Source organism: Pollicipes pollicipes, unplaced genomic scaffold, assembly GCF_011947565.3.
Source record: "Pollicipes pollicipes isolate AB1234 unplaced genomic scaffold, Ppol_2.1 Scaffold_4881;HRSCAF=5763_pilon_pilon_pilon, whole genome shotgun sequence".
Classification (NCBI taxonomy): Eukaryota; Metazoa; Arthropoda; class Thecostraca; order Pollicipedomorpha; family Pollicipedidae; genus Pollicipes; species Pollicipes pollicipes.
The window spans coordinates 37,287,047-37,299,358 of NW_023596576.1; the positions used below are offsets into that span (position 1 = coordinate 37,287,047).

At 54.5% G+C, this 12,312-nt stretch overlaps 1 protein-coding gene across 2 annotated transcripts; it reads right to left on the reverse strand.

Moving 5' to 3' along the window:
• Positions 1-460: 460 nt before the first annotated feature.
• On the reverse strand, positions 461-11,609 carry Edc3 (Enhancer of mRNA-decapping protein 3). Of its 2 annotated transcripts, none has more exons than XM_037224886.1 (10): positions 11,565-11,609; positions 10,532-10,727; positions 10,109-10,204; positions 9,383-9,483; positions 6,556-6,686; positions 5,916-6,099; positions 5,108-5,261; positions 4,654-4,727; positions 2,701-2,844; positions 461-1,850 (listed from the first exon to the last, which is right to left on the reverse strand). In XM_037224886.1, exons 2-10 carry the CDS (start codon positions 10,690-10,692, stop codon positions 1,495-1,497), a joined length of 1,401 nt encoding a protein of 466 aa, XP_037080781.1. In that variant the 5' UTR covers positions 10,693-10,727; positions 11,565-11,609; the 3' UTR covers positions 461-1,494. The 2 variants fall into 2 exon arrangements, with proteins under 2 accessions (XP_037080781.1, XP_037080782.1); XM_037224887.1 differs by lacking the exon at positions 11,565-11,609 and adding an exon at positions 10,986-11,385.
• Positions 11,610-12,312: the final 703 nt, after the last annotated feature.

Consider the following 12,312-nt stretch of genomic DNA (forward strand, 5'->3'; position numbering starts at 1 on the left):
GGTATCCACTCTGCCATGCAGCCGCGGTGCAGTGGAACCGCCGCATAAGCAGAAACGCGTCCGGATAAACCGGTTTACCGAGCTAGGCGGCGAGTCCAGCGCGGGTGATCTCCGCAGGCGATTGCCAAATACAGCGTCCCGCTGCAGCGCGGATCCCAGGAAGGGAAACCACAATATACAGCAGAGGATTGGGGTTTTGCCGTTTTGAAGCTCGAAGGTAAACGTTTGCAACATGCCTCACGGCGTGTGCCCGTCCTTTCAGTGTGCCATTCGGGGTCGCGTCTTTTCCCAAGTAAACCCCCCGGCGGTACGCTCCATATGACGGATATTGGTGGAGCTGTGAAAATGACTAGATGAGTCTAATTCGACCACATATATCTGCAAAGAAAGGACAGCACGCCCTTCCATTGCGCAAATTACCTTCACTCTTCCTCGTGGCACATCTTACGTATATATGTCGTGTATTAGCCGAACGAAAGCAGCAAAATATCGCTAGAATACCAAGTCTATCAAACAACTAACGACATACAAAGTCATCCAGCAGGGCAACGTCAGCAATCGCGACAAAAAATAAACATACAGTACCCTATTTGAGCAGCGGGGTACAAAACATGTGCCAAGGAGTAAGCGATACAACACACGTGCAAATCACCACCATCGGCGAAAATGACTTGTATGAAATCTCACGCACGCATTGCAATCTTTGACTCACACTCGGCGGTGCCCATTCCCTTTTTTGTCAACATGACGCCAACGGGAGGACCGTGGATGTTCTCCGTGCCTGCTGCACCAATCCACCCGGGAAATAAAAAACACATCCGTGGTCAGTCTGGACAAAAGCAGGACCAACCTCGACACGTCCTCGGCGCCGCGTCCACAAGCCCCATTCACAACCTTCCTCACACCCCGTGGCAGCTGTACTACCATGTCGACCGATCAGCAGTGTGTCCCACGTCACGAAAATGGCCACAAGTCAGCCACACGTCCACCTCTCACTCACTCGTGGCCGCCACATCGACGCCAGTCCCCGTCTCTGTCCGTCTGCGGTTGCCATGCCATGGTCGCTGGTCTGTAATCCCTGGCTAATCTGTCCACGTCTCTGCCAGCCCGTTTGTAGTTGCCAAGCCATGGTCCCTGTCCACGTCGCTGATCTGTAATCCCCGACTGATCAGTCCACGTCTCTGCCAGTCTGTCTGCGGTCGTCATGCCATGGTCCCTGTTCTGTCGCTGGTCTGTAATCCCCGGTTGATCAGTCCACGTCTCTGCCAGTCTGTCTGCGGTCGTCATACCATGGTCCCTGTCCCCGACGCCGGTTTGTAATCCCCAACTGATCAGTCCACGCCTCTGCCAGTCTGTCTGCGGTCGTCATGTCATGGTCCCTGTCCCCGACGCCGGTTTGTAATCCCCGACTGATCAGTCCACGTCTCTGCCAGTCTGTCTGCGGTCGTCATGTCATGGTCCCTGTTCCCGTCGCTGGTCTGTAATCCCCGGATATCAGTCCACGTCTCTGGCGTGGAGCGGGATGACGATACGCGGTCCGAACGGCGACACGTACTCAATGCGCTGGCTGCGGAACACCTCCGTCGGCACGTTCAGGTTGCAGAGATAGACGGCGCCCTGCTGCGCCGCGTAGCCCAGCGGCAGCACGGCGCCCAGTGTAAACTTGCAGTCGATGGCCGGCAGCTGGGCGCGGCCGGGCGGCGCCGGTGGCGGGTCCAGCGCCAGCACCGGCGCGCGGCTACCGTTGGCCCAGGCCACGGCCGCTCGGTGCCACGGCTGGAAGGCCAGCTGCGACGACAGCTCGTGGTCGTCCAGAGAGCAGACGATCAGGTCCACCGTCTCGGGCAGCTCTGCGACGGCGCGGGATGGCCGTCAGCGCGGCGCGCCGAGCCCCACAGCACGGCACGCCGAGCCCCACAGCACGGCACGCCGAGCCCCACAACACGGCACGCCGAGCCCCACAACACGGCACGCCGAGCCCCACAGCACGGCACGCCGAGCCCCACAGCACGGCACGCCGAGCCCACAGCACGGCACGCCGAGCCCCACAGCACGGCACGCCGAGCCCCACAGCACGGCACGCCGAGCCCCACAGCACGGCACGCCGAGCCCACAGCGCGCGCGCCGAGCCCCACAGCACGGCACGCCGAGCCCCACAGCACGGCACGCCGAGCCCCACAGCACGGCACGCCGAGCCCACAGCGCGCGCGCCGAGCCCCACAGCACGGCACGCCGAGCCCCACAGCACGGCACGCCGAGCCCCACAGCGCGGCACGCCGAGCTCCACAGCGCGGCACGCCGAGCCCCACAGCACGGCACGCCAAGCCTCACAGCGCGGCGCGGCACGCCACGGCTGTCGTCAGACGCCTATAGCCACACCAACGCACCAGCGGGACGAGTGGTGAACACATTACGGTGGCGTCCATCGCAAACACGATCGGCCAGAACCAAAGTCACTTGTATCATCGATGCTGGGTAGTGAATCGGTGCTCAAGATTTCAGTAGACACCACTTCTGACAACCACTCACCCTACTTCTGATTCCGGATGTAGCGAAAGATGATTCGAAAGAATCATCTAGTTTTCAGAAGAAAAACCAGGGAGCTACACATGTGCGCCATCGTCGAACTGACGGACACAGAGAGCACGCCGGCGCGCCCCACGTGTGACGGTGCGTCAGCCGCGCCGGCGCGTGTCCCACCTGCGACGCTGTGCGTCAGCCGGCCGCCGGTGAGCTTGTAGAGCTGCAGCTCGGTGCTGAGCGCGCGACACGTCAGCGCCACGTCCGGCAGCAGCACGGTCACCCGCACGCCGTGACCGGTCAGCTGGCGGGCGCCGTTCAGACCTGCGGCCGGCGGCGGGTCACGCTCAGTCGGGCCCGCCGGCGCCGGTCGCGACGAGGCACCCGGCCGGCGCGTCAGCCCCCGCCGCTCAGGCAGGCGCGTTCCCACACGCCAAGGACGGGGGCGACGCCGACGGATAACGCTACAACGGCAGATGACGCGACACCGGCGGATGGCGCGACACCGGCAGATGACGCGACACCGGCGGATGGCGCGACACCGGCAGATGGCGCGACACCGGCGGATGGCGCGACACCGGTAGATGGCGCGACACCGACGGATAACGCTACACCGGCAGATGACGCGACACCGGCAGATGACGCGACACTGGCGGATGGCGCGACATCGGCAGACGGCGCGACACCGACGGATGACACGACACCGACAGATGGCACGACACCGGCAGATGACGCGACACCGGCGGATGGCGCGACACCGGCAGATGGCGCGACACCAACGGATGGCGCGACACCGGCAGATGGCGCGACACCAACGGACGATGCGACACCGACAGATGGCACGACACCGACGGATGACGCGACACCGACAGATGGCACGACACCGGCAGATGGCGCGACACCGACGGATGGCGCGACACCGGCAGATGGCGCGACACCGACGGACGACGCGACACCGACAGATGGCACGACACCGACGGATGACGCGACACCGACAGATGGCACGACACCGACAGATGGCGCGACACCGACGGATAACGCTACACCGGCGGATGACGCGACACCGGCGGATGGCGCGACACCGGCAGATGGCGCGACACCGGCGGAAAACACTACACCGGCAGATGACGCGACACCCGCAGATGACGCAACACCGGCGGATGGCGCGACACCGGCAGATGGCGCGACACCGACGGACGACGCGACACCGACAGATGGCACGACACCGACGGATGACGCAACACCGACAGATGGCACGACACCGGCAGATGGCGCGACACCGACGGATAGCGCTACACCGGCGGATGACGCGACACCGGCGGATGGCGCGACACCGGCAGATGGCGCGACACCGACGGATAACGCTACACCGGCAGATAACGCGACACCGGCAGATGACGCGACACCGGCGGATGGCGCGACACCGGCAGATGGCGCGACACCGACGGATGACGCGACACCGACAGATGGCACGACACCGGCAGATGACGCGACACCGGCGGATGGCGCGACACCGACGGATGGCGCGACACCGGCGGATGGCGCGACACCGACAGATGGCACGACACCGACGGATGGCGCGACACCGCAGGATGGCGCGAAACCGACAGATGGCGCGACACCGACGGATGACGCGACACCGGCGGATGGTGCGACACCGACAGATGGCACGACACCGACGGATGACGCGACACCGACAGATGACGTGACAATGGCGGATGGCGCGACACCGACAGATGACGGGACATCGACAGATGGCGTGACACCGACGAGCGTTTGCGCAACCTGCGATCCCGTTGTGAGGCGAGATACCTTTGCGCATTTAACCAAAAATAACGTCATTCTGGCGCATTAAAACTCTTTCACTTTAAAATTGTTCGGGTACTAATAATAAATGTCTGGGAGCTATATACATCTGGGTTCCTTAACAAAGCAACAAGAGAAACAATAAAACTAAACAAGACAACGTCAACCGAAGCAGCAAGGACGCGTGCCTTGCACTAATAGCACCATACTATGTACTCCTCTAAGACCGTGTTAACGGAAGGCCGAGCCGGGGCCGGGGCCGCGGGCAGGGCCGCGGGCAGGGCCGCGGGCCGGTGCGGCCGGCGCGTCCGCTCCACCGGCACGTACCTGCCGCTCCCTGCGAGTGCGGGCCGCAAAGGCAGACGACGCGCGGCGCCTGGTGCACGTTCTCAGGCAGCAGCCTGTAACGGCGACCGACGCTGGTCATAGACGGGCAGATGGCAGAGATGGTCAGAGACAGATGACCCGGTCACAGGCTCGGGGACGGCCCACAGCTGAGCCTGTCACGTGACACACCTAGGACTGCTGCATGGGCACCAGCTCCGAGACGACACATCCCTAGGTCCACTACACCGGCACATATTCTAAACGGCATAAACTTGGCATAATCCGGCATTTAGCTACAAAATGAGCAGTTAGATACTTAGTGGTCATAACCTCACAAGCCCGCTAATCGTTTATCGCCACAATCCTAAGCGCTAGCATCGGCATGCACGCCTGTCACTGCCAGCGCACGCCTGAGTCAGCACCCGCGAACGAGCGGTGCTGCACGCGCCGGTACCTGGCGTGACTGCCGACCAGCTGCAGCGCCATCTCGGTGCAGCCGCGGCCCAGCATCTCCTGCTGGCGGCCCATTGTCAGACCGTGCCGCTGCGCCGTCTGCAGCAGCGTGTCCCGAGCCCGGACTGTCACAGATGGCACCACCAGGCCCGTGTCTGTGGGGAGGGGGCGGATGGTCACAGGCGGCACCACCAGGCCCGTGTCTGTGGGGAGGGGGGCGGGCGGTCATAGATGACACCACCAGGCCCGTGTCTGTGGGGGTGGGGGGACGATCACAGATGGCACCACCAGGCCCCGTGTCTGTGGGGGGGGGGGGGGGAGGATCACAGATGACACTACCAGGCCCGTGTCTGTGGGGGGGGGGGACGATCACAGATGGCACCCCAGGCCCATGTCTGTCGGGGGGGGGGGGGACGATCACAGATGGCACCACCAGGCCCGTGTCTGTGGGGGGGGGGGAGATCACAGATGACACTACCAGGCCCGTGTCTGTGGGGGGGGGAGATCACGGATGACACTACCAGCCCCGTGTCTGTGGGAGGGGGGGGGGGGGGGTTCACAGATGACGTCACCGAAAATGCCTGCTCACAATGCAACCAATTGGTGACAACTCAATTTCTCGTCTCCACCGAGCACCGTTCGGGCACAATGCCACGCCAGAATGGCTGAGGCCCCGCATCTGGGTCGTGCTGCGCTAACCGGCGCGGCCGCCAGCGCACCACCAGTCCAGCACTCAGTCCGGCGAGCGGACAGCACACAGCACAGACCGCACGCAGTCCGGCGAGGCGGCCGCGCGCGCGCGCGCGCACCTGTCACGAACTCGACCTCTGGCGTCTCCGGCACTACGATGCGGTTGTAGCGGACTGGCGCCGCCTGGATGACGTTCTGGTCGTGTCGGTACTTGGCCTCGACCCGCTCGGCCGGCCGGCGCCGGTTCGTGTCCACCAGTCGCACCACGTCCGGCTGCTGGCTGTCGATCTCCTCGAACACCGCCTGTCGACACGCCCGTATCCTCACACAACGCTCCAAAACTTGCCCCCAAACTCCCGTCATCGTCACACAAACGGCGCCCGCCAGGCAGGCAGGGCCGCGGCAAGGAACGGCCCGACCGCCGCGTGACGCTTACCGACGCTTACGTAGATTCCGGGACAGGGCTTACCGATTCCAGTGTGCCAAGGCAGACGTAATTTCCTGCCGGAATAGCACACAGCTCGCGATTTGCTTTCACTGTTTGTGTTAACTTCAAGCTGCATTGCCGTGTCTTTTAGTTTTTTATTTATTTAGTGCAACCATTTCGTTCAGCTGAAATTTGACGCAACTTAACTCAGAGCTCAACTCTTGGAATAAGTGGAATTTTAGCCAGATGTAATGCCATTGCGATGCTTTTGTTAGATAACAAAGGCAACAATGCATTTGCAATGTAACATAGCTGAACAATGAACCACATACCTGCTTGTCGAAGAGAGCTAAGTTTTTTTCGAAGTCAAATTCTTCATTTTTAAAGTTGTCAGTCGGGGTCGAAAAGCACTGCTCATTTTTTGCCTGCTGCCGGGCACGTGTCGATTTGGGATGATTCGCACCTGCAAAAATGGATGAAATTGTTACGTTTTCCACCATAAACATTGACTTCAATTAGCATAATCACGCTAGGGATGACTGTCATCAATGATCTAGAACGTGCACGTTAACTTCATATTTGAGCCCACTCCACGCCAGACCCCACCTCGGCTCTTTTAAAATTCGGAGCGAGGCAAAAACTGACAGAATTTCCGTGAGTCAAGCTTGATTTGGATCCCAAATATAAAAAGCGATTCTGAATCAGATCCAGTTCTTGCGACTAGCACTAGCTTAATCAACATTGCACCAACACATGGACATGCTTCTTGTAGGTGTGATTTATTAAGGATGTTGCTGCAAAGGGATATAAAAAGTTTGGTGACTTTGTTTAGCACTGATGCATGGTCAGGAATGAGTGAAGCTTCTTGAATGATGAGTTCCGTTCTGTCATTTGGAGATGTTAAAATTCTAGGGTTTCACTTGGGGATTTGGTGTGTGTGAGAAGCACTCAGCTCACGTTGCATGTGGTCTCTTGGTGCACTTCCGTGGGATGTATTGTGAGGCGTCGGGACAAGGATGTTTGTGTTACACCAATGGTGGATACGGAACGAAGCCTGCAAACTTTACTGGGAAGTATTTGTGTACTTCACTGGTGCACTTCAACACCCGTCCTGATTATTGTTTTTCATAATAAGATCTCTAGTTTTGCGATTTCCGTAAATATCTGCAATCTAAGCATATTTCCGTCTACCCCTGTTACGTCTCAAAATACTCAACTCTTCAATACCTTCTCGTCCATTTTTTTACGTTGAATTCATGAAGTTACCGTAGCTGGTGTTGTGGATGTCATGGTATGCAGGCTTTTGACAGTGGTTCAAGTGATCATCACGCGAGTGATAAATTTCTATGTCCACTTCGCTATTCGTGTACACGTCGTTCACTGGTATTTGTATAACACGGCTCAGTTCAGCGTGTAAGAGCTCACCGTTCGAACACGTGCCCAATGTCCCACAACAAATGTTTTTTATATCTTTCGGAACATTAAATACAGGCATTTACCGTAACACAAAGTCAGAGAGCCCCCATATACGGTTGTTACCGAACGTTCCTCGCAGTGTTGGAAAACTTGACGTTTCCTGGTATAATGTATACCATGAGATTTTGTACTCCAGGATTGTGACTAGGCAAAATGGAATATTTGTACTCCACCATGATGCAACAAGAAACAGCTTTTGGAAAAACTCATTTTACCTCTGTGTCAGGAAAAAATAAAACCAGAAGGTCCAACAGCTGAGACTTGCTGCTTCCATCAGCAGCCATGTATTGATATCTGCAAGAGCACAAATCTTGCACGCACCAGGCTAAGATGCCCAATAGCAAGCAGCCTGTGTTGCCACCTGGGTATATGATAAACCATGTACGGAAATGTGAAAATAAATCGTGTGAATGTTAAATGGAATCGCCTTTGAACAATGCCGGGAAACGAGAAACAAGCTCCAGAATCGCACCGGTCTGTAGATTAGCAAAGCTTTCATTTCCTATACCCTACGCGGACAAACTCTAACTTGAACATGACTTAACCTTCTATTGACGACGAGCCGCATTGATTGCCGAGGATGCAACGAACATACATAAAAAACCACACAACCAATCACCTGCCGCAGACGGCCGCCTACCCACGTGCCAACACTGTATCATGGCAATGCAAATAAGAGAATCACTCGCAATTCAGCGTCGGAAACGTCTCAACTATTCAGCGGCTTGCGCCCGCCTCCTAGCTCAGGTTAGAGATTGAACATAGCAAAACTCTCCAACTGGTTTTAATGATTCGCCTCCTCGTGACTGATTTGTCAACAGCATAAATATTCTGCTTGCGCTCATGCCTTCATTGTAAACATTTGGAGGGAAGCTGTATAGAGATGGTCATCACGATTATGAAGGACTTATTTGTACTCATCCAGAACCGCCATGTGGCTGGATTTTTGGCTACTTCCTGGTATCGGGAGTACAAAAATGTTACGGTAGCTGCGGATGTAAACCAAATTAAATTTGTCACTGAAGGATGTGAAATTAAAGCTGATAATTCAGGTTTTACAAAAATACCATTTTAAGTCGAAAAACGTCGGTATAAATAGCCAAAAAACTGTTCGGAGACAGCTATCTCACTCCGACAAAACACCAGGACACCAGAGCAACATGAACCCATAACTTTGGCCCCGCAAATTAAGGAGAGGGGTTTATAAGAACAAAAACATTAATTGAATGCAACATAAATTATCATATTTTGCAATGATATCGGTTAAAGCGCATCAAATCCACAAATACCTTGCATTATCCGAAGGAGTCAGCGGGGTGACTGACTCCGATCCCTTCTGGCCGGCCTACACGGGTCTGTCAGGCATTGCACTTGCGCTGGCTCGGTAAATCGGTTCAGAGTACTGCCTGTCTCTATTGTTCGGGTGGGATGTGCAGGGCCTCGTGTGTTGACCGGGAGTGGGAAGGTGGAGGGCATGAATGTTTAGCTGTTTTCAAAAGCAGTTAGCTGGTGGAGCGAAAGTAGTGTGACCGTGTGAGCGGCGTGATTGTGGTGGAGCATAAGTAGGTGGCCGTCTGTGGCATGTTCCTTTGCATTTTTTGTGTACCATTTTTGTCTGGCTGTGCGTATTGTACCACACGCCATTTCTACGTCATGCAATATGAGTAACAAACAAACCCTGACCAGTAGCTTCGCGATCCGTCTTTTTTGGCGCTTGGAAAGCTTTTCTTGGTGAGCTTCGAGCTTCGCCAGTAAGCTGAGACTTCATCTGCTCGCCAATATTCCTGAGGGTAATGCCACGAACAACGTTAACAGACATACAATCCACACTGCAAACTCTCTCTCTCTCTGTCTCTCTCTCTGTCCGTCTCCGTCTCGTCTCCGTTCTCTTCTCGTTCTCCGTCTCCGTCTCCGTCTTCCGTCTCCGTCTTTCCGTCTCCGTCTCCGTCTCTCGTATCGTCCCGTCATCCGTCTCCGTCTCCGTTCTCCGGTCTCCGTCTCCGTCTCGTCTCCGTTCTCCGTCTCCGTCTCCGTCTCCGTCTCAGTATTCCGTCTCCGTCTTCCGTTCTCCGTCCTCCGTCTCCGTCTCCGTCTCCGTCTCAGTCTCCGTTCTTCCGTCTCCGTCTCCGTTCTCCGTCCTCTCTCTCCTCTCTCTTCTCTCTCTCTGCTTCTCTCTCTCTCTCTCTCTCTCTCTTCTCTCTCTCTAATGATATATATATTATAATACTATATTACTACTATATATATATACTTTTTTACGGACAGCACAAATTGGTGTCTATCCATAAAGGTTATCCAGCCAAGCTATCCAACATATTTGCTATAGCCTGTGCACAAAATAAAAGCATTAAAAACAATTTTTCAGCATCAAAAATATTTTTAAAACCACAAGAATAGTGTCAATTTTACCTTGACTTCTTTTGGATGAGGGGCACACTTGACTTTTGAACAACTTTAGGATCAGGAATCAAGTTGATGATCTCCAGTTTTCTTACATCTTGGACACTGAAAAGGGGACATCACACTCAATTCTTACACATTACTCAGACAAAACACAACTGGATACCAACTAACCACATGAAAAAAACAAAACAGTACATAGGGACAGTATACAAGCCATGGTTAAGCATATACAATGGACTGTTGTGCAGTCCATCTATGTCACCCATATACTCAGTCAGTGCGCCCTAAAGCCCCAATCAACAACAAAAACCCATATACTCCAACACTCCACTTGCCAATCAACAGCACCACATGATCTCACACAAGGCAACCAGACAGTGCAACAGAATAGCTGACCAATGTGAGCACAATCAATGCTTTCATACTTACCTAAAGGTCAGATCTTGCATTGTGCAGGGCACTCCATTTCTAAATGGCTTGGTGATAGTCAAGGTCTGATCTTCATTATTTATTGCAGACACAACACCTTGATATTGTCCCAAAGCTGCACCACAATCCAGGCTTATTGTTGCTCCAACATACTGCTCCATCCTGATCACAAGCTTATGCAGCAGGCAGGTACTATCTGCAAAGAGGAAGCATCACTTGAAACATTTTTATAAGCTCCAGCTTTAGTCATGGACATTTTCACTGCTGACAGGGATCTCTTTTTTTAGACAAGTTTGTGTCAAAACATCACAATATGACAATACAAATAGTGCTACAACAGTCCATGAATCATAGTGGATTTTTACACCTGCCTGTATGAGACTGAACACCTAACATTCATGATCAACATTTTGATCTATAACTCTTAACACAGAATTTTCATGTGAGTTGGTACCTGGTGTGCTATGATGAACTAGTGCATTCCATGTTATTGGGACACTGTCAAGAGACAAAACCTGGCTAGACTAGATCACATGGAAGCAGATATGCTTGACCAAAACAGGCCAGGCTGAGCTGGGCAGAGCTGGGTCAGGCTGGGCCTTGCCTTGGTGCAATAAACTTTGCACAAGTAAATTTGTGGCAAATTTAGGCAAATTTAGATGCCCTTTGTGCATTCTCTTAAGTGGTTGCAAGGATGTTACTCCCATGTCAGATGACAGTTCAACTGCTCAGTGTAAAAAGTATGTTCACAGTTTGGACAGATGCCTCTAATGTGTATCTATCATGTAAGAAATAAGTGAAATTTCCCTCCTTAAAAATTACGCCAGCAATACACTCTCTAATGCGACGTGAAGCAGCTGTTATGACACACTGGCAACGGGACGCATTAAGAATCAGCAATGGAATGTGAAACCATATAATGGAAATAAGACGAAAATGCCCGGATCGCCACCTGCACCACACATTAAATTTCTCCGTATGACACTCAAGCGATCCCCTCTGGCACCCCAACCGCCCACTCAACAAAACATACTTTTCCAACACTCATCGAACTGATTCAGTGCCCCGTCGGTCACACCGAGGCTCAAAGCCGTGTAAGGGGGTAGGATCCGTCCGCGATTTTAGCGGTCCACCCGCTCAACGTTGGCTGTGACGTCATTGGAGTAATCCTCTCAGCATGCCCCTGCGTGGGTCCGCACGTGGACTAATCTTCCGAACGGAATCAGTTTCACAAAAAAGAAGTTTAGCCACCTCGGCTACTTTACGCACACTTTGCAATGAAAATCCGCTTGTTTTTGTAATGGTGCCGACGTCATCGACAAATGCAATCTTGTTCAGGAGAGGTCATGTCAGGCTCACCGTTCTCGCGCCTTTGTCGCCGCTGGATTCTGTCATCCAAACGCGGGTGTTGCTGCAACTGCTGGGTCTTGGCTAGTGTTTCCCTCTGTGCGAGTTGACCAGAGCCGTGATCCAAGGGCTAGTGGGGAGTTGTTGGTCAGGCCTCGTTGCGATTGGACAGCAATACGCTGTCCCGTGTGAACTGTTGCGTCACCTGCTTACGAGAGCTGCCCATCAGAGGAAGCGAAGGCGGAACACTAACGGCCCTCTTTCCAGGCCAGCCTGGCGGTCAAACCGTCTCGGATCCCGAATCTGGATGTCCCGGCTGAGCTTGGCGAGCGGTTTGTTACGAGCCGTGGTGGTTGGAGCGATGTTTTCAAAGCAGGCCTCAGGTGCTTAGTCGGGAGACAACTCCCGCCTTGACATCGGCAACCTTCATGCAG